At 65.0% G+C, this 21,070-nt stretch overlaps 4 protein-coding genes and 1 pseudogene across 4 annotated transcripts; 1 reads left to right on the top strand and 4 right to left on the bottom strand.

Moving 5' to 3' along the window:
* Positions 1 to 1,004: 1,004 nt before the first annotated feature.
* Positions 1,005 to 5,886, bottom strand: LOC102094696 (homeobox protein otx5). Its single transcript, XM_065044227.1, is given in 6 exon segments — positions 1,005 to 1,478; positions 1,481 to 1,537; positions 1,539 to 1,757; positions 3,974 to 4,125; positions 5,658 to 5,685; positions 5,687 to 5,886. Coding segments are annotated over 6 exon segments (867 nt in total). The 5' UTR covers positions 5,756 to 5,886; the 3' UTR covers positions 1,005 to 1,136.
* Positions 5,887 to 10,288: 4,402 nt separating this feature from the next.
* Positions 10,289 to 10,990, bottom strand: LOC135576918 (histone H3.3A-like; annotated as a pseudogene).
* Positions 10,991 to 12,484: 1,494 nt separating this feature from the next.
* On the bottom strand, positions 12,485 to 14,025 carry SELENOW (selenoprotein W). The gene is made up of 5 exons (XM_065044249.1): positions 13,906 to 14,025; positions 13,462 to 13,486; positions 13,308 to 13,361; positions 13,146 to 13,220; positions 12,485 to 13,043 (listed from the first exon to the last, which is right to left on the bottom strand). Exons 1-5 carry the CDS (start codon positions 13,938 to 13,940, stop codon positions 12,951 to 12,953), a joined length of 282 nt encoding a protein of 93 aa, XP_064900321.1. The 5' UTR covers positions 13,941 to 14,025; the 3' UTR covers positions 12,485 to 12,950.
* Positions 14,026 to 14,883: 858 nt separating this feature from the next.
* On the top strand, positions 14,884 to 17,576 carry LOC102094508 (gap junction delta-2 protein). Its single transcript, XM_065044248.1, has 2 exons — positions 14,884 to 15,110; positions 16,374 to 17,576. Exons 1-2 carry the CDS (start codon positions 15,040 to 15,042, stop codon positions 17,191 to 17,193), a joined length of 891 nt encoding a protein of 296 aa, XP_064900320.1. The 5' UTR covers positions 14,884 to 15,039; the 3' UTR covers positions 17,194 to 17,576.
* Positions 17,577 to 17,694: 118 nt separating this feature from the next.
* NOP53 (NOP53 ribosome biogenesis factor) lies at positions 17,695 to 21,045 on the bottom strand. Its single transcript, XM_065044247.1, is given in 14 exon segments — positions 17,695 to 17,757; positions 17,829 to 17,885; positions 18,004 to 18,080; positions 18,399 to 18,465; positions 18,536 to 18,711; positions 19,223 to 19,349; positions 19,351 to 19,397; positions 19,528 to 19,632; positions 19,724 to 19,819; positions 19,905 to 19,975; positions 20,056 to 20,261; positions 20,334 to 20,418; positions 20,533 to 20,597; positions 20,690 to 21,045. Coding segments are annotated over 14 exon segments (1,527 nt in total). The 5' UTR covers positions 21,031 to 21,045; the 3' UTR covers positions 17,695 to 17,750.
* Positions 21,046 to 21,070: the final 25 nt, after the last annotated feature.

The following is a 21,070-nucleotide window of genomic DNA, read 5'->3' as shown; positions in this document are numbered from 1 at the left end:
TGCACAAGGATGCTCCATGCACGAGGATGTTCCGTGCACGAGGATGCCTCCATGCACGAGGATGCTCTGTGCACAAGGATGTTCCGTGCACGAGGATGCTCCGTGCACGAGGATGCTCTGTGCACGAGGATGCTCCATGCACGAGGATGCTCCGTGCACGAGGATGCTCCGTGCACAAGGATGTTCCGTGCACGAGGGTGCTCCGTGCACGAGGATGCTCTGGTGCACGAGGATGCTCTGTGCACGAGGATGCTCCATGCACGAGGATGCTCCGTGCACAAGGATGTTCCGTGCACGAGGGTGCTCCGTGCACAAGGATGTTCTGTGCACGAGGATGCTCCGTGCACGAGGATGTTCGGTGCACGAGGATGCTCCATGCTGTGGGAGTCATTTACAGTGCATGGATGCTCCATCCCGGGATGCTCCGTGTTGCAGGGATGCTCCATGGTGCAGGGATGCTCGATCCTGGGATGCTCCGTGGTGCAGGGATGCTCCATCCCGGGATGCTCCGTGGTGCATGGATGCTCCATGGTGTATGGATACTCCATCCCGGGATGCTCCGTGGTGCATGGATGCTCCATGGTGTATGGATACTCCATCCCGGGATGCTCCGTGTTGCATGGATGCTCCGTGTTACATGGATGCTCCATCCCGGGATGCTCCGTGTTGCATGGATGCTCCATCCCGGGATGCTCCGTGTTGCATGGATGCTCCGTGTTACATGGATGCTCCATCCCGGGATGCTCCCGTGGTGCATGGATGCTCCATGGTGTATGGGATACTCCATCCCGGGATGCTCCGTGTTACATGGATGCTCCATCCCGGGATGCTCCGTGTTGCATGGATGCTCCGTGGTGCAGGGATGCTCCATGGTGCATGGATGCTCCATCCCGGGATGCTCCACAGTGCAGGGATGCTCCATGGTGCAGGGATGCTCCATCCTGGGATGCTCCATGGTGCAGGGATGCTCCGTGGTGTGTGGATGCTGCACGGTGCATGGACGCTCCATCCCGGTCCGCTCGGCGGCGCAGCGATCCTCCACCCCGCATCCCCGTTCACCCCGCGCCGCGGCGGCTCCTGCACCACGCGGAGCGTCCCGTGCGCCGCGGGGGGGGGACGCGGTGGCCGCCCCCGCTTCACAACACCTGGAACTTCCAGGAGCTCTGGTCCTTGTAGTCCAGGCAGTCGGTGTTGAAGTTGAGCTTCCAGGAGCCCGCGGGCTCCTTGTACTCCAGGCAGTCGACGGGGCCGAACCCGAGCCCGGCGCTGCCGTACCCCTGCCCGGCCAAGCCGGCGGGCGATGGAGCCAGATGCGCGCCCATAGCGGGGGCTGCCAGGGGGCTGAGCGCCGCGCCGGGCGCCGCCAGCTGCGGGTGCATGGGGGACAGGTACGAGCTGCAGTCCAGGCCCCCGAAATAGGCGGCGGAGCCGGCGTAACCTTGGCCGTAACCGGCGCTTTGGCTGTAGGCGGCGGGAAAGAAGGCGCCGAGCGCGGCAAGCCCGGCGTGGCCGAGGCGGCCAAGGGGTCGGGGACCGGGGGAGATGGACGCCGGGCTCCAGATGGACACGGTGGCGCCGGCGGAGCTGGGGGTGCCGGCGGGGGCGCTGGGGGGCGGCGTGTAGGGCCCCGGAGCCCCCACGTCGGGGGCGGCGTCGCGGGCCGGGGAGCTTTTCTTCTTGGGGGGGCGCGACTTGGCCTGGCCGCTGCTCTGCTGCTGCTGCTGCCGGCACTTGGCGCGGCGGTTCTTGAACCAGACCTGCGGGAGGGGAAACTGAGGCACGGGGGGGGGGGCAACGGGCTGCAGCCCTGGGGGTGCAACGATCTGCACCCCCGTGTGTGCAACGATCTGCAACCCCTGGGTGTGTGTGCAACAATCTGCACCCCCCTGTGTGTGTGAAACAATCTGCACCCTTGGATGTGCAACAGTCTCCACCCCCTGTGTGTGTGTGCAACAATCTGAACCCCCTGGGGGGCAACAGTCTGCACCCCTGAGTGTGCACGGGGGTGTGTGCAACAATCTGCACCCCCCTGGGTGTGCGAAACAATCTGCAACCCCTGGGTGTGTGTGTGCAACAATCTGCACCTCCTGGAGGAGTGTGCAACAATCTGCAACCCCTGGGTGTGCAACAATCTGCACCCCTGGGTGTGTGTGCAACAATCTGTACCCCCTGGAGATGTGTGCAACAATCTGCACACCTTGAGTGTGTAACAGTCTGCAACCCCTGGGTGGGTGTGCAACTATCTGCACACCTTGAGTGTGCAACAATCTGCACCCCTGGGTGTGTGTGCGCAACAACCTGCACACCCTGAGTGTGCAACAATCTGCACCCCTGGGTGTGTGTGCGCAACAACCTGCACACCCTGAGTGTGCAACAACCTGCACACCCTGAGTGTGCAACTATCTGCACCCCCTGGGTGTGCAACAATCCGCACACCTTGAGTGTGCAACTATCTGCACCCCCTGGGTGTGCAACAATCCGCACACCTTGAGTGTGCAACAATCTGCAACCCTGGGTGTGCAACAATCTGCACACCTTGAGTGTGCAACAATCTGCACTCCCTGGGTGTGCAACAATCTGCACACCTTGAGTGTGCAACAATCTGCAACCCCTGGGTGTGGTGTGCGCAACAACCTGCACCCCCTGAGTGTGCAACTATCTGCACCCCCTGGGTGTGCAACAATCTGCACACCTTGAGTGTGCAACAATCTGCAACCCCTGGGTGTGTGTGTGTGTGCAACAACCTGCACACCCTGAGTGTGCAACAATCTGCACCCCTGGGTGTGTGTGCGCAACAACCTGCACCCCCTGGGTGTGCAACAATCTGCAACCCCTGGGTGTGCAACAATCTGCAACCCCTGGGTGTGCACGTGTCTGTGCAACGAGCTGTGAACACAAGGCAATGCTTATCCCCTGCACTTGCACGCGGGGCCTTGCACGACCCTCCCCCATACACGTGGGGCCTTGCACGACCCTGCCCATGCACGTGGGGCTTTGCACACCCATCCTGTGCACGTGGGGCTTTGCACACCCATCCCTGTGCACGCGGGGCCGCGCACATCCCCTACCCACGTGTGCACAGGGCCTTGCGCACCCTGCCATGCGCACACGGGGCCTCGCACCCCCCTCGCACGCCCTCGCACGCCCCTCGCACCCCCTCGCACGCCCCTCACAACCCCCTCACACGCCCCTCGCACCCCCTCACACGCCCCCTCGCACCCCCTCGCACGCCCCTCGCACGCCCCTCACACCCCCTCACACGCCCTCGCACGCCCCTCGCACCCCCCCTCGCATCCCCTCGCACGCCCCTCGCACGCCCTCGCACGCCCCTCGCACGCCCCTCGCACGCCCTCGCCGCCCCTCACACCCCTCACACGCCCCTCGCACGCCCCTCGCACGCCCTGCACCCCCTCGCACGCCCCTCACAACCCCCTCGCACCGCCCTCGCACCGCCCCTCGCACCCCCTCGCACCCCGCTCCCCTCGCACCCCCTCGCACCGCCCTCGCACGCCCCCTCACACCCCCTCGCACGCCCTCGCACGCCCCTCACACACGCCCCTCAGCACACGCCCTCGCACGCCCTCGCACGCCCTCGCACCCCCTCGCACGCCCCTCGCACGCCCCTCGCACGCCCCTCGCACGCCCTCGCACGCCCTCGCACCCCCTCACAACCCCCTCGCACGCCCCTCAGCACGCCCCTCACACCCCCTCGCACGCCCTCGCACGCCTCGCACGCCCCTCGCACCCCCCTCGCACGCCCCTCGCACCGCCCCTCGCACGCCCCTCAGCACGCCCCTCACACCCCCTCGCACGCCCTCGCACGCCCCTCACACCCCCTCGCACGCCCTCGCACGCCCTCGCACGCCCTCGCACGCCCTCGCACGCCCCTCGCACGCCCCTCGCACGCCCCTCGCACGCCCCTCGCACGCCCCTCGCACGCCCCTTGCACGCCCCTCGCACGCCCCTCGCACACCTGCACGCGGGACTCGGGCAGGTTGATCTTCAGGGCCACCTCCTCGCGCATGAAGATGTCGGGGTAGCGTGTTTTGGCGAACAAGGCCTCCAGGATGTCCAGCTGCGCCCTGGTGAACGTCGTGCGCTCCCGGCGCTGCTTCCGCGGGGTGGCTGCGCACGAGGGATAATGGGGGGGGGGGTCAGGGGGGGCCCCAGACCCGCCCGTGCAAACCGTGCAATGCGCTGCTGCAAACACCCCCCCTACATTTACGCTTTCTGTGCGCAAAATCCCTTTGCGATCCTCCCCCGTGCAAAAATCCATGTGGCGCACCCCTTGTGCATTCCCACCCTTGTGCAAAATCCCCGTGCAAAACCCCTTGTGCATCCCGCCCTTGTGCAAAATCCCCGTGCAAAAACCCCTGTGCATCCTGCCCTTGTGCAAAAACCCCCGTGCAAAACCCCCTGTGCATCCCGCCCTTGTGCAAAACCCCTGTGCAAAACCCCCTGTGCATCCCACCCTTGTGCAAAATCCCCGTGCAAAACCCCTTGTGCATCCCGCCCTTGTGCAAAATCCCCGTGCAAAAACCCTGTGCATCCTGCCCTTGTGCAAAACCCCCCGTGCAAAACCCCCTGTGCATCCCACCCTTGTGCAAAATCCCCGTGCAAAACCCCTTGTGCAACCCACCCTTGTGCAAAATCCCCGTGCAAAACCCCCTGTGCATCCCACCCTTGTGCAAACCCCTTGTGCAAACCCCCTGTGCATCCCACCCTTGTGCAAACCCCTTGTGCAAAACCCCTTGTGCATCCCACCCTTGTGCAAAACCCCGTGCAAAACCCCTTGTGCATCCCACCTTGTGCAAAATCCCCGTGCAAAACCCCTTGTGCATCCCACCTTGTGCAAAATCCCCGTGCAAAACCCCTTGTGCAAAACCCCTGTGCATCCACCCTTGTGCAAACCCCTTGTGCAAAACCCCCTGTGCATCTCATCCTTGTGCAAAATCCCCGTGCAAAACCCCTTGTGCAACCCACCCTTGTGCAAAACCCCGTGCAAAACCCCTTGTGCATCCCACCCTTGTGCAAAATCCCCGTGCAAAACCCCTTGTGCATCCCACCCTTGTGCAAAATCCCCGTGCAAAACCCCTTGTGCAAAAACCCCTGTGCATCCCACCCTTGTGCAAACCCCTTGTGCAAAACCCCCTGTGCATCCCACCCTTGTGCAAACCCCTTGTGCAAAACCCCTTGTGCAACCCACCTTGTGCAAAATCCCCGTGCAAAACCCCTTGTGCATCCCACCCTTGTGCAAAATCCCCCGTGCAAAACCCCTTGTGCATCCCACCCTTGTGCAAATCCCCGTGCAAAACCCCTTGTGCAAAACCCCTGTGCATCCCACCCTTGTGCAAACCCCTTGTGCAAAACCCCCTGTGCATCTCATCCTTGTGCAAAATCCCCGTGCAAAACCCCTTGTGCAACCCACCCTTGTGCAAAACCCCCCGTGCAAAACCCCCTGTGCATCCCACCCCTTGTGCAAAATCCCCGTGCAAAAACCCCTGTGCATCTCATCCTTGTGCAAAATCCCCGTGCAAAACCCCCTGTGCAAACCCCCTGTGCAGCCCACCCTTGTGCAAACCCCCTGTGCAAACCCCCTGCGCATCCCACCCTTGTGCAACCCCCCCGTGCAACCCCCCGTGCCGCGCGGTGCTCACCGGGGTAGCCCACGGCGGGGTGCAGCAGGGTCCATGCCGGGCCCGGCCAAGCTCAGCCCGTTGACGGTGAAGTGCGGCTGTTTGATGTAGGACATCATGCTCGGGGGGACCCGCCGGGGCTGGGGGACACCGGGTCAGCGTGGCACGGCACGCCGCGGCACGGCACGGCATGGCACGGCATGGCACAACATGGCACGGCACAACATGGCACAACACGGCACAACATGGCACGGCATGGCATGGCACGGCGACGGCACAACATGGCACGGCACAACATGGCATGGCACGGCACAACATGGCACGGCACGCCGCGGCACGGCATGGCATGGCACGGCACGGCACAACATGGCACGGCACAACATGGCACAACACGGCACAACATGGCACGGCATGGCATGGGCACGGCACGGCACAACATGCACGGCACAACATGGCATGGCACGGCACAACATGGCACGGCACGGCATGGCATGGCACGGCACAACACGGCACAACATGGCACGGCACGGCACGGCACAACATGGCACGGCACAACGCGGCACAACATGGCACAACACGGCACAACACGGCACGGCAAGGCACAACATGGTATGGCACAGCACAACATGGCACAGCAAGGCACGGCATGGTGCACAACACGGCACGGCACGGCACAGCAAGGCACAGAAATTGTGGTGAAGTGTGGCATAGCACGGCGTGGCGCACCATGACATGGCACAGTACGGCATGACACGGTATGGTATGGCAAACCGCGGCACAGCACAGTGCAGCATGGCACGATGACGACACACGGCACGGTGATGGCACAATGACACATGGCACAATGACACACAGCATGGTGATGGCACAATGACACACGGCACGGTGACACACGGCACAGTGATGGCACAATGACACACGGCACGGTGACACACGGCACGGTGACGGCACGGTGACACACGGCACGGTGACACACGGCACGGGTGACAGGCACAATGACACACAGCATGGTGACACACGGCATGGTGACACACGGCATGGTGACACACGGCATGGTGACACACGGCACGGTGACAGTACAATGACACACGGCACAGTGACGGCACAATGACACACGGCACAATGACACACGGCACAATGACACATTACGGCACAATGACACACGGCACAATGACACACGGCACGGTGATGGCACAATGACACACGCACGGTGACACACGGCACGGTGACACACGGCACGGTGACGGCACAATGACACAGGGCATGGTGACACACAGCATGGTGATGGCACAATGACACACAGCATGGTGACACACAGCATGGTGACACATGGCATGGTGACACACGACGGCTGACAGTACAATGACACACGGCACAATGACACACGGCACGGTGACGGCACGGTGACACACGGCACGGTGACACACGGCCCAGCAGTGTCACCATTTCCCCCTCCCCGGGTCCTACTGTGTCCCTGCGGTCCCCGGGGCTGTGCTGTGGGGACAGGGGGACACGGCTGGCACCGGGGACAATGGGGGACAACTGGGGACAGGAACCCCTGGGGGACAACCAGGGACCCCCATGGGACAGGGACCCCCATGGGGACAACCAGGACCCCTGTGGGACAGGGACCCCCATGGGGACAACCAGGGACCCCCATGGGACAGGGACCCCCATGGGGACAACCAGGGACCCTTTGGGGACAACCAGGCACCCCCATGGGACAGAGACCCCTCGGGGACAGGGGACCCTGTCCCCAATCACAATCACCAGCCAGGATGTCCCCCCTGTCCCCAAGGCAGTGGCTTGTCCCCAAGCCAGGGGATGTCACCAGGGGCTGGTGACCATGTCCCCAAGCTGGGGACAGAGCTGGTGGCTTCTCCACAACCCGAGGGACATCACCCCAGGGCTGTTGACCATGTCCCCCAGCTGGGGACAGAGCTGGTGGCTTCTCCACAACCCGAGGGACATCACCCCAGGCTGTTGACCATGTCCCCCAGCTGGGGACAGGGCTGGTGGCTTCTCCACAACCCAAGGGACGTCACCTCGGGGTTGGTGACCATGTCCCCAAGCTGGGGATGGAGCTGGTGGCTTCTCCACAACCAAGGGACATCACCCCAGGGCTGGTGACCATGTCCCCAAGCTGGGGACAGGGCTGGTGGCTTCTCCACAACCCAAGGGACATCACCTTGGGGTTGGTGACCACATCCCTCTGTAGGGGACAGAGCTGCGTATCCTGTCCCCAAGCCAGGTGACACCTCCCTGGGGTTGGCCACCTCGTCTCCACACCAAAGGCTGGCACCACTGGCCTGTCCCCAAGCCAGGTGACATCTGCCCGAGCCAGGGACAGCGCCAGCAGCTCATCCCCCCCCTCCAAATGTCCCCGTCCCCCTCGGGGACCCGCGGCGGCGCGTACCTGTGCGGCGGCGGTGACGGCGGTGGTGGCCGCGGTGGGCAGCGGGGAAGCGTCCCCAGGGCGGGGGGAGGTTTAAGTAGGGACCCCGCCGTGATGTCACCCGCCACCGCGATGTCACTAATCCCCAGGGGGGGTGACATTGGCCCCGGCCTGGGCTAATCCAGCGCTGCCGGCAATTAGCGCTCATCCCCCGCGGTGTCACCCCCCGTGTCCCCGGGTGGGGAACGGGGGGTCCCGGGTGACACAGGGCAGGGGGGGGGCGGGCGAGGCCTGGGTGTCCTCCTAGGAGGAGGGACAGGGACAAAATGTCACCCTCCCCCCCCTGCTGCCATGGGGCTAATCCTGGGGACAGCTGCCACGTCTGAGCCCAGGGGACATGGGGGGGGGGCATTTTGGGGGGGCGCTTTTTGGGGGGGGGGTCAGCATGGTGCAGAGTTTTGGGGGGCTGGGAACAACCCCCCATGCAGCCTCCCTGACCCCCCCACCCCATGGGACACACAAACCAGTGGGACCCCCCAAAACCCCAATGGGACCCCCCCAAACCCTTCAGGACCCCCCCAAAACCCTTCAGGACCCCCCCCCAAAACCCTTCAGGACCCCCCCCAAAACCCTTCAGGACCCCCCAGCTCCTGCTGCCCCCCCCCCATGCTGTGTCGTTCCCCCCCGCCCCCGTGTCCCCAGGGCTGATTAGTTTGTTTTTCAGCCATGCGGATTTGGGGCTGATTAACCCTAATCCCTGCACGGGGGGGGGGGACACGAGGAAGGGGGCAGCACAGATGTGACCCCCTGCCCCCCAACACCCCCCCGGGGGGGGTCCCCCAAACCCCCACCTTGCAGGTTTTAATCCTGGGGCGAGGCCGAACCCCTAATTAAACCCTAATGAAGCGAGGGGGGGCGGGGAAAGTGACCCCTAAATGCAGCTGCTCGTTCCCCTCGTTAGCGGTAATTGGCTTTTTCGGGTCCCCGCTGCCCCCCCCCCCAGCCTGGGGGGAGGTGGGGGGGGGTGGGCTCCTATTTCCCTGTTTCTGGAAGAAAAACGTGATGGGTGAACCATTTAATATGATCATTTGGCGATAAAATTCCGATGCAAAATCTCCGTGTTCAGATAAAAATCGCACCGTGTTTCTATAAAAACACCCGATTTCTATAAAAACACCCGATTCCTATAAAAACACACTATTTCTATAAAAACACCCCATTTCTATAAAACAGAGCTGTAGTTATAAAAAGTTAGAGGTTGAGAAAACACCTGTATTTCTAGAAAACACCTCTCTGTTTCTATAAAATGTATTTCACATGTATATAAACACCTATATTTTATAGAAGCAGAGGTACATTTTATAGAAACATTATAAAAGCAGAGAGATTTTATAAAAGCAGAGAGATTTTATAGAAGCAGAGAGATTTTATAGAAGCAGAGAGATTTTATAGAAGCAGAGATAAAGCTCGATATTAAGGTAAAACCCCCTATTTCTGTTTAAAACCCGATGTGTGTTTCTCTCCCTCTCCTGAATGCCCCAAAACCCCCATTTTTCAGGCCCCCAGCGCCGCCTCTTGCCGGCGTTTTCGGGGCGGGGGGGGGACACACCCCGTCCTCAGGTGCCCACCCCCCCCCCCAGGTCCCTAATCCTGATTAGGGTGGCTAAGGGGGGGGGGGGGGCTCTAAATTTAACCCCGGGGTGTCAGGAACAATCACGTCAGCGCCTCGGGGTAATCCGGCCCAAATCCCCCCGAATCACCCCAAAAAGGGGGAAAACCCCCCCAACCCTGCACCCCAAATTAACCCCCCCGTCCCCCAAGAGCCAAAGTGTCAATTTTAAAGTCCAAGCGGGGGGTTTATTGATAATAAAGTGCAAGGCGGGGCCGGGGTTAATTAAGGAGGGGGGACGCTGATGAACGCTGACGGGTTTTCTTTATTCCGGGGTGAGAAACGCAGACGGGACAAAGATCCAACGGGAAATGAAGCCGGGGGCGGGGGGGGGGGGGTGAAAATGAGAAGCCAGAGCCCCAAAATTCCTCTTTCCATACCCAAAAAATACAGGTGGTTTGTGTAGAAAACCAGGGATTTCAAAAACTGTCCCCGCCCCCCCCCCATACACACACTTTTATATATATATATATATTTTTTGCAGCTTGGAAAGAAAAGAAGAAAACCAAAAGTGTACAAAAAGGAATTGGGGAGGGGGGGGAACAAAATCCAAATAAAAAGTCTCATAAACCCCTGGGAAGTCGCGTGTTTGGTGGGTTTTTTTTGCTCGGACGTGGTGAACGGCGGCAGGAGAAACCCCAACAACCCCCCCCCCCCCAAAAAAAACCCCCATTCCCCGCGTCCCTCCCGCCGGCCGGCCGCTCTACGCCCGCTCGCCGCGGATGCGCCGCGCCAGCTGGATGTCCTTGGGCATGATGGTGACGCGCTTGGCGTGGATGGCGCACAGGTTGGTGTCCTCAAAGAGCCCCACCAGATACGCCTCGCTGGCCTCCTGCGGGACACGGACGGGCCCCCTGAGCTTTTGGGGATAAAGCGCCGCGTTTCGGGGGGCGTTTTTTGGCGGGGGGGGGGTCTCACCTGCAGCGCGCCGATGGCCGCGCTCTGGAAGCGCAGGTCGGTTTTGAAGTCCTGGGCGATCTCCCTCACCAGGCGCTGGAAGGGCAGCTTGCGGATCAGCAGCTCGGTGGATTTCTGGTACCGCCGGATCTCCCGCAGAGCCACCGTGCCCGGCCTGCCGGGGGATCGGGCGTTAACGGCTGCGGAGCGGGACCCCCAGACCCCCCCAAACCCCCCAGGGGACCGGGGTGACACGGGGCCGGTACCTGTAGCGATGCGGCTTCTTCACGCCCCCCGTGGACGGCGCGCTCTTCCTGGCGGCCTTGGTGGCCAGTTGCTTCCTCGGCGCTTTCCGCCGGTGGATTTCCGAGCCGTCTGCTTGGTACGGGCCATACCGGACGCTCAGGGCCTGCCCAGGGGGAGAAGGCCGCGGTCGGCTCCGGGAAGCGGCCGTTAACGGGACTGAGGGGCGGCCGGCTGCGCCCGGGGCCTCGGGGGGAGCAGCGGGCTGAGGAAGAGACGCCGGAGCGGCGGACCCGCCGCCGGGCCGGGCGCCGGGAGCCCCCGGGAGCCTCCATGGCCTCACCGGGGGCAGCAGCGCCGCCGTCTCCTCAGACTACAGCTCCCAGAAGCCTTGGCGCCGCGTCACGTGCTTCCCCGCCGATTGGCGGGTGGCGCCCAGCCAATGGGCTCGCACGCTGCCAACAGCGGGGCGGGGCTACGGAACCTCCCCGTGAAGACGGACGCGCCTCTCGGCCTATCCCCTCCCGGCCTCCCAGCCAATCAGCGCCGCCGCCCACCGCAGCCAACCAACGGCCGGCCGCAGGCGGAAGGCGGGACTAGGGGGGAGCAGCGTCTCCTCAGACGACCTCGGCACCGGCCGCCCCCCCACGCACACTCCCCGCTCCCCCCGCCCCGGGCCGCCGTTACCGGGCACCGGCCCCGCCGCCGTTACCTTGCGTGCCGGGTTAGCGGCGGCGCTGAAGCCGTTCGAGGTCCCGCGGCGACGCTCGTCGCTCGCTCTCGCTCCCTTCCCGCCTTTCCTGACAGAAAATGGCGGGCTCCCGGCGGGGGCTGCTTACCCGTCATGCACCGCGCGGGGGGAGGTCGGCTGAGGTGAGGGGGCCGGCGCCATCTTGTCCCCCACCCAGGGGCCGGGCCTGGCGCCGGTGTGAGGCGGAGCTCCGGTCCCCGGGCCCGGTGTGGGGCGGAGCTCCGGGCCCCGGGCCCGGTGTGGGGCGGAGCTCCGGTCCCCGGGCCCGGTGTGAGGCGGAGCTCCGGTCCCCGGGCCCGGTGTGGGGCGGAGCTCCGGTCCCCGGGCCCGGTGTGAGGCGGAGCTCCGCGCCCCGGGCCCGGTGTGAGGCGGAGCTCCGGTCCCCGGGCCCGGTGTGGGGCGGAGCTCCGGGCCCCGGGCCCCCCAGGGCCGCTCCCCACCTCGGGGCGAACCTCCGCTGGAAGCCAAACCGGTTTTCTGCGCCCGCACCCCGCGGAGAAAAACCGTCACCCCCTCAGGCCAAAGGAGGATCCGGGCTTTGCCGCCCTTAAATCCACCTTCAGGTAGCGCTTCACAAGTCGCTTCAGCGCCCAAAGCGCTCAAATGGCGGGGAGGAGAAGCTTTCATCTTCTAATCCACCCGCAAGTGCTGGTTGGGCTCCCCAGTGTTGCCTCTCACCCTTGGTACAGCGCAAAGTATTAACTTAAAACACCATAATAAGGAAAAACAACAGGCAAAGGGATAAATGGCTGCAGTCGGCAGAGGCACGCGTCCGCCGCCCGCGCTTTGGTTTAGTTTTAGGTCCAAATGAGGGAACGGAGTTTCTCAGGCCCCAGGGTCGAGGTGGGAGATGAAAACCACCCCCAATAAACCCCCAAAAAACACCCTGACCCTCACATTTTCCACAACTTTATTCCAGAAAGGCCACAAAACGTTACAGAAGGCGACTGGAACGGGGGGGTGGGAATCGGGGGTCCAGCTGCTGCCGGGCAGGTGGGGAAGTAATTAAATTAGTGTCTAATTTCTCCGGTTTTGAAGCTTTTTGACCCTTATTTTTCAACCCGGCAGGCTTGGCGAAAACGGATGAGCGAGGGAAACAAAACCCAAACGAAACCAGTGCGATGAAAAGGAGCATCGGAGAAGGCGGTTAGTGCAGGGGGGGCTGGGGGGGACACACACGAAGCTCCACGGCCCCGCCGCCCCCCCCCCCCAGCACCGGCATCTTGCGCGGAAGCTTCTGGAAAGCGCCCGGTGCCCGGGGGGCGTTTTGGCGGTTCCCGTCATGGAGCGTTGTGCCGGCGCGGGGGGGGACGCGGGGGGGGTCAGAGGCGGCGTCGCGGTGCCGTTACCTTCGCGCCGTTACCTTCGCGCCGCGGTTTGCGCCAGCTGGGTTTTGATGGCGGCCATGATCTTGTGGAGCTTGGCGTCAGTGTCGACGAAGCCGTCGCCGTTCTGGTGGGGGGGGGGGGGGTGGGGAACGGCCACGTTTGAGGCACCGGGGCGGCGGGGGGGGACACGCGATGCTGTTACAGCACCAGGGAGGGGGTCACCCACCTTCTTGGAGTGGACCAGGCGTCCCCCCACCGTCACTTCAAACCATCCTGTCACCTCCCGCGTCCCCTGGCCGCTCTGTGGGGACACTGGGGGGGGTCACCTTGGTCCTGGGTGACACCCCCCCCCCCACGCTATGTGTTCCCCCCCCTCCCCGCCACTCACCACCTCCAGCGCGCCCGGGAAGCGCCTCTCCAGCTCCTGCTTGAGCTGTTGGTACTGAAAGCGACATTGAGGTGGGGGGGTCACCCCTGTGCTGGTTTGGGGGGGAAACCCCTTGTGGGGGTGTGAGCAAGGTGGGGGGGGGGGCACGGCTCACCTTGGGGCTGTAGCCTCAGGCTCCACTGGGGGGGGGAAAGAAGGTCAGTGGGAGGGGGACCCCTTTAAAAGGGGACACACACCCCCCCGTGCACAAGGATACCCCCAATGCACGAGAGACCCCCCCGCCAGGGCACAAGGACCCCCCTCCTGGGCACAGGGACCCCCCCAGGGCACAAGGATCACCCCCCAGAGCACAGCGACCCAGCTACTGGGCACAAGGACCCCCCTCCACGCACAGGGGGACCCCCCCGCCAGGGTACAAGGAACCCCCTCCTGGGCACAGGGACCCCCCCAGGGCACAACGACCCAGCTACTGGGCACAAGGACCCCCCCTCCACGCACAGGGGGACCCCCCCGCCAGGGTACAAGGAACCCCCTCCTGGGCACAGAGAACCCCCCCGCACAGGGTCACCCCCAGGCACAAAGAGCCCCCCCCCCGTACCAGTAGAGCACGGAGACGCGGAGCCGTTCGGCCATGGCGGCGGCTGCGCAGAAGCGTCGGTCCCGCCCCCCCCTCCCGAAACACCGGGACCGCCCCCCCAAACACCGGACAGGCCCCTCCCACCCCACTTATTCCTTCACTATTCCCACCCCCCCCCCCAGTATAACCAGTGCATCGCATCATTGTAACCTTTGCACCCCTCCCAGTATAACCAGTGCAACCTCCCAGTATAACCAGTGCAACCTCCCAGTATAACCAGTGCATCCTGCCAGTATAACCAGTGTATTCCCCCCAGAATAACCAGTGTTCCCCCCCCCCAGAATAACCAGTGTTTCCCCCCCCCAGAATAACCAGTGAATCCCCCCCCCAGAATAACCAGTGTTTCCCCCCCAGAATAACCAGTGTTTCCCCCCCCAGAATAACCAGTGTTTCCCCCCCCAGAATAACCGGTGCACCCTCCCAGTAAAACCAGTGCATCCCACCGGGATATCCCCCAGTATTTACCAGTGCATCCCCCCAGTATAACCAGCACATCCCACAGTATAACGAGTGCATCCCCCCCGCCCAGTATAACCAGTGTTTCCCGCCCCAGAATAACCAGTGTATCCTCCACCAGTATAACCAGTGCATCCTCCGTTAAAAACAGTGCAACCTCCCCAGTATAACCAGAGCATCCCACAGTATAATGAGTGCTTTCCCCCCAGTATAACCAGTGCATCCCATCATTGTAAGCTTTGCACCCCTCCCAGTATAACCAGTGCATCCCACCAGTATGACCACTGCATCCTTCCCAGTATAACCAGCGCGTCACACCAGGATAACCGGTGCATCCCCCACCAGAATAACCAGCGCCTCCCCCAGTATAACCAGCGCACCCTCCCAGTACAACCCGCGCATCGCCCCCCCCACCACCGCGCCGCCGTTAGCGGGACCGCCCCGCGCGCTCCCGCCGCCCCGCGCGCTCCCACGGGGCCGCGCGCAGCCGGGGCCGCTCAGCCGGGGCCGCGCTCGGCGCTCCCGGGCGCGGCGGCGGCGGCAGCGGCGGCTGCGGCGGGGATGGGGCCGCGGCGCTGAGCGGGGGGGGCCCGGCGGGGCGCGGGGGGGCCCGGGCCGGCGCCCCCCGGTCCCGGAGCGATGGGCGAATGGACCATCCTGGAGCGGCTGCTGGAGGCGGCGGTGCAGCAGCACTCCACCATGATCGGCAGGTCAGCCCACGCGGCGGGGGGGGACACCGGGGCCCCCCACGGGTCACCGGACCCCCCCACGGGACCCCCCACATCGCCCCCCGGGCCCCCTGGGTCACCGCCGCACCCCCCCGGCCCCTCCCGGGGGCAGCAGATGCCCGTGGGAGGTGGCAGGGGTGTCGTGTCACCCGCGGGGTGACAGCGGGACAACCCGCCCCCCCCCCCGGCAAGAGGCTGGGAGGTGGCCCGGGTGTGGGGGTGGCAGAGGGACCGACCCGCTGTCACCTCCCTGCTGTCACCTCCCCCCCTCCCCCATCACCTCCCCGCTGGCAGTAGGTGACAGCTGTGACTACGGGGACACTCAGGACAAGGGACAGCGTGGGGACAGGCACAGCCCGGGGTTGGGGCGGTTCCAAGGGGGGTCCTCACATGCAGCTGTGTCCCCAAACCTGCGTCCTGTGCACCCCAAACCTGCACCCCATGTCCCCCAACCTGCACCCCCTGTCCCACACACCTGCACCCCGTGTCCCCCAAAACATGCAGCTATGTCCCCCCAACCTGCACACCATGTCCCACAAACCTGCACCCAGTGTCCCCCAAACCTGCACCCCATGTCCCCAAACCTGCAGCCATGGCACCAGGGGATGAGCATCAACGGGTACCCGTGGCCATGGGGACAGGTCAAGGTCAGGGGCAGTGGCACATGGGGACATGGGGCCTGGGAAGCACCTGGGGGGGCCAGGTGGGACTAGGGGGTCCAGGCCCACCCCACGTGTCCAGGTAGGACCCACATCTCTGGGTTAGATGTATCCAGGTCCAACCACCTGTCCAGGTCCAGGTCTCAATGTTCAACCCACACATCTGGGTCCAAGGAGGACCCACATATCCATGTCCAACCCATGTGTCTGGGTCCAGGTAGGACCTGCATGTCCAGGTCTAGGTAGGCCCAGGTCTAACCCACATGTCCAGGTAGGACCCAGGTGTCTCTGAGTTCAACCCACACATCTGGGTCCAAGAAGGACCCACATACCCATGTCCAACACATGTCTGGGTCCAGGTAGGACCCACATCTCAATGTCCAACCCGTGTGTCTGGGTCCAGGTAGGACCTGCGTGTCCAGGTCTAGTTAGGACCAGGTCTAACCCACCTGTCTGGGTCCAGGTAGGACCCAGGTCTCTGAGTTCAACCCACACATCTGGGCCCAAGAAGGACCCACATGTCCACGTCCAAGCGACGTGTCTGGGTGCAGGGAGGACCCACATGCCCACACCTCCTCCCTCCCAGGATCCTGCTAACGGTGGTGGTGATCTTCCGCATCCTCATCGTGGCCATCGTGGGCGAGACGGTGTACGAGGACGAGCAGACCATGTTTATGTGCAACACGCTGCAGCCGGGCTGCAACCAGGCCTGCTACGACAAAGCCTTCCCCATCTCCCACATCCGCTACTGGGTCTTCCAGATCATCCTGGTCTGCACCCCCAGCCTCTGCTTCATCACCTACTCGGTGCACCAGTCGGCCAAGCAGCGCGAGCGCCGCTACTCCTTCCTCTACCCGCTGCTGGACCGCGACGCCAAGAGAGCCAAACCCATCAACGGGGCGCTGGCGCCCGGCCCCGACGGGGGCTGCAAGGAGGAACCCGACTGCCTGGAGGCCAAGGAGCTGCCCGGGCCCCTCCCGCGCGCCCCCCGCAGCTCCAAAGCCAAGCGCCAAGAGGGGATCTCCCGCTTCTACGTCATCCAGGTGGTTTTCCGGAACGCTCTGGAGATCGGTTTCCTGGCCGGGCAGTATTTCCTCTACGGCTTCAACGTCCCGGCTATTTTTGAGTGCGACCGCTACCCCTGCGTCAAGGAGGTGGAGTGTTACGTGTCGCGCCCCACCGAGAAGACGGTTTTTCTGGTGTTCATGTTCGCCGTCAGCGGCGTTTGCGTCTTGCTCAACCTGGCCGAGCTCAACCACCTGGGCTGGCGCAAGGTCAAGGCCGCGGTGCGCGGGGTGCAGGCGCGGCGCAAGTCGCTGGTGGAGGTGCGTAAAAAGGACCTTTCTCCCCCCGTCCCCCCGCCAGCGCTGGGCCGGACGCAGTCCAGCGAGTCTGCTTATGTCTGAGACCCCCCCCCCCCCCGAAAGTGTGGGGGGGCAACGGTGCTGCCCCCCACCTCCCCAAAATCCCCGGGGTGCGTCCCCACCACCCCGATTCACCGCAAGGGCTGACGCCGAGTTTCGGCGTTGATCGACCTCATCATGGTGCAAGCGGGGAGTGGGGGGGGCCCACGACCCCGCCGGGGGGAGCACAGCACGTGTGGGGGTTATTTATTTGTCAGAGGGGTTGTGGGGGGGCAGAGCCCCCCCACGATGTAAATAAACGGGTTGGAGGGTTGAGTGCTGAGCTCTACATGGTGGGTTTGGGGGTGTTCCTGGGCAATCCCCCCCCCTGCCGAGCGTAGCGGGGGGGCCCCCCCTGGATTTGCAGCCTCTAATCCGCTCTGTAATAGCTCTAAAGAAGGGAAAGGGGCTGAGCCTGGTGCCATCTGTCCTGGCCCCCCCAGGGGAGGACGCACGACAGCATCCCCACCCCAGCCCCCCCAGTACACAACTGAAGGAGGTGGCGCGGGTGCAAATGGTTTTATTGGGCTGTGGCGCTGCGGGGGGGGCAGGATCCGTGGTTACAACCTGCAAGGGAGAGCGGTCGGTCGGGGGGGGCACCCTGGGGGGGGCCCAGCCCCACAGTGCCCCCCACTCACGTCACTTCCCGGAAGGCTCTTTTCTCCACGTATTTCTGGCGGTATCTCCTCTTGAACCTGGCGAGAGATGGGAGGAAGGGGGTCAAAAATCCAGCCCCCCTAAACTGCCCCCTCCCCGGACCCCTAAACCCCCCCGGACCCCAAAACCCCCCCGGACCCCAAAACCCCCCCTCACTTGGCCCTCTCCCGCGGCTCAATCAGGCTCCTCTTCTGCAGACTCTTGAAGCGGTCACGCAGGACGCTGCCCTCGGGCTGAAACGGGGGGGACACCAAAGAGAGGACATTGAAGGGGTGGGGGGTACACTCCCTCATCCCCCAACCAAATTTGGGGAGCGGTTTCACCCAGCACCCCCACCCAAAGCACCCTCAGTACCCAGACCCCCGCCTACACGGCGAGGCCCTGGGACCCCGAAAACCTTCACATTCCCAGCCCGGGGGGGGCTGCGAATCCTCCTAGCGCAAGGATGGGTCTCATCATAGGGTGCCAGTCCCCACCCAGGGCAACAACAACCCCCCAAAAGGGTGGGGACCCCCCAAAAGCGTGAGGACCCCCCCAAAACACTGTCCCACCTTGAGGGTGCGCAGGGACTCAGCCAGCTCGTCGCTCAGCTGCACCTCCAGGCTGGGCTCCTCGTACCTGGGGGGTTCAGGGGCTCAAAAGGGGGCGGGAGCGTCCCTGCAGCCCCCCCCAAACCCCCAAAACTCACTTGAGGGGTCCCAGGCGCCGGGGCAGTGCGTCCTTGGCGCGGCGCTTGGCCAAGCGCAACTGCCGGCGCCGCAGCAGCTCCTCGTCCCAGCGCCGCAGCTGCTGCCGCAGCGAGCGCAGGCGGAACAGCTGCTGCCGCCGGCACCGCGCCGCCTTCTCCCGGCGCTGCTGGGCCTCCTGTGGGGGAAACGCCGCGTCAGGGCCGGCACGGCACCGGCACACTGGGCCAGGGCCAGCATGGCACCGGCACACCGCGTCAGGGCTGGCAAGACACCAGCGTGGCACTGGCGCACCGTGTCAGGGCCAGCACGGCACTGGCACACCCCTGTCAGGGCTGCCACAACACCAGCACACCGCGTCAGGGCCGGCACAGCACCGGCACGGCACTGGCACACCGCATCAGGGCTGGCATGGCACCGGCACATCATGTCAGGGCCGGCACGGCACCGGCACACCATGTCAGGGCCGGCACGGCACCGGCACACCATGCCAGGGCCGGCACGGCACCGGCACGGCACCAGCACGGCACCGGCACACCATGCCAGGGCCGGCATGGCACCGGCACACCATGCCAGGGCCGGCACAGCACCGGCACGGCACTGGTACGGCACTGGCACACTGCGTCAGGGCTGGCATGGCACCGGCACATCATGTCAGGGCCGGCACGGCACCGGCAGCCCCCCCTCACCAGGGCTCGCGCTTCCTTCTCCCGCCGCCGCTGCTGCTCCGTCTTCTTCTCCCGCCGCGGCGCCGTTACCGGGGCGTCCTGCGGCTCTGCCGGTGCCACCGCGTCCCCGCCCGCGTCCCCCTCGTCCCCCCGACTCCTCCAGCAGCCCCTCGCACTGCTCCTGGAAAACCGTCTCCTGGGGGGGCGAGGAGAGGGGGGTCAGCGCCCCAACTGGGGAAGGGACCCCCTCCTGTCCCCCCCCCCGCCGTACACCCCGGTTCGGACCCCCCGGAGCAGCGCCGTGGGTTGTGGGGGGGGGGTCTCACCGCGGTGGGGAGCTGAGTGCCGGCCGGGATCCGCAGCTGCCGCTCCACCTTGTCCTCCGCCCTCTTCTTCCTCAGCTCCACCTCGTGCGCCCGCAGCAGCAGCGCCTGGGGGGGGGACACACACCCCGTCACCCCCAAATCCAGCACGGGGTGCGGGGGGGGGGTCACCCCACACTCACACCCCCCCAAAACAAACCTGGTGGTCCTCAAAGGTGGGGTTGTAGGAGCCGCCGGCGGCGATGACCTCCACGGCGGGGACCTGCGACGGCTTCGTCCCCAGCCTGGCGGGACGCTGCGGGGGGGTCACGTGGGACGGGGGGGGTCACACATGGCCAGGGGGGGTCGTGCAGGGCCACCCCCCCCCCCCAAATCCTCACCTTCACCCTCTGCTTCTTGGTTTGCTGCAGGAACCAGCCGTCCTGCCCCGCCAGCGCCCGCTCCAGGGGGTCTGCGGGGACACCGGCGTCACCGCGGGGGGGACAACGCCGACCCCCCCAAACCGCCACCCGACCCCCCCACCCAACTTACTATCAGCGGCCCAGATGTCGTAGAAGCCTCTTTCGGGGTCCGAGCGGCCGTTTTCGGGGGTTTTCCGCGGCGGGGGCCCCCCCCGTTGCAGCCGCGCTCGCAGGCGCCGCTCGGCGCGGGGCAGAACCCCCTTTTCGGCCCGTTTCTCCCAAAACTCGCGCCGCCGCCGCTCCTTGCGCCCGTTGGGGACCTGGTGGGCCAGAATGCTGCGGGGGGGGGCGGTCAGCCCCCCCTCCCCCCCAGGCGTGTCACCCCCATGCGTCCCCCCCCATACTCACTTTTTGGGGGCCGGCACCTTGGAGTCGGGCTGCAGCACCAGGTCTGCGTGCAGCGGCTTCTCCCTCCCCTTGTTCAGCCGCCGGTCTGCCGGGGGGGGGACACACGCGTCACCCCCAAACGCTGAGGGAAAGGGGGGGGGGCTGGTGCCCCCCGGGGGTCCCTCCTGTGTGCGTCCCCCCCCCAAATTGACCCGCTCACCCTTCTCGGCGTCGCCCGTGTCCAGGAAGAACAGCCCCTCGTCCGGCTGCTCCGCGATCAGCCCCCTGCGGACGAGCCCCGCGGTGTCACCCTCCGGGGGGGTTTATCCCCCCCAAAACCGATGGGGTCCCCCCGAGGCCCCGCCGGGCCCCCTCACCCCGTCGCCCGCTGCTGCAGCGCCACGTCCTCTAGGAAATCGCCGATTTCGCGGCCCAGCCGCGCCTCGGGGCCGGCCCAGCGCTTCCAGCCCTTCTTGCGGTTGCGGGGCCCGCGGGAGCGGCGGCGGGCGGCGGCGGGATCCCGGCTCCCGGGGCCCAGGCCCAGGAACGACGAGGAGCCCGCGGCCGCCGCCATCGTGAAAAGGAAGGCCACGCTGTGGGGCAGGCCGGAAATGCGGCGAGACCGCTTCCGGACGCCATCTTGGGGAGGGCGGGGAAGGGCGAGGCCGCCATCTAGGGAAAGGCGGGGCCGCCATCTTGGGAAGGGCGCGGCCGCCATCTAGGGAAAGGCAGAGCCGCCATCTTGGGAAGGGCGAGGC

The sequence above is a fragment of the Columba livia genome, chromosome 34 (assembly GCF_036013475.1).
Source record: "Columba livia isolate bColLiv1 breed racing homer chromosome 34, bColLiv1.pat.W.v2, whole genome shotgun sequence".
NCBI classification, from domain to species: domain Eukaryota; kingdom Metazoa; phylum Chordata; class Aves; order Columbiformes; family Columbidae; genus Columba; species Columba livia.
The sequence above is the reverse complement of the archived record's forward strand: the minus strand, read 5'-3'. Positions and strand labels throughout refer to the sequence as shown.

Excerpts from the sequence above, each read along its gene's own strand:
- LOC102094508 (XM_065044248.1), top strand. The coding sequence starts at position 15,040 with ATGGGCGAATGGACCATCCTGGAGCGGCTGCTGGAGGCGGCGGTGCAG. Across the intron at positions 15,111-16,373 it reads CACTCCACCATGATCGGCAG|GATCCTGCTAACGGTGGTGG; the intron begins GTCAGCCCACGC and ends CCTCCCTCCCAG.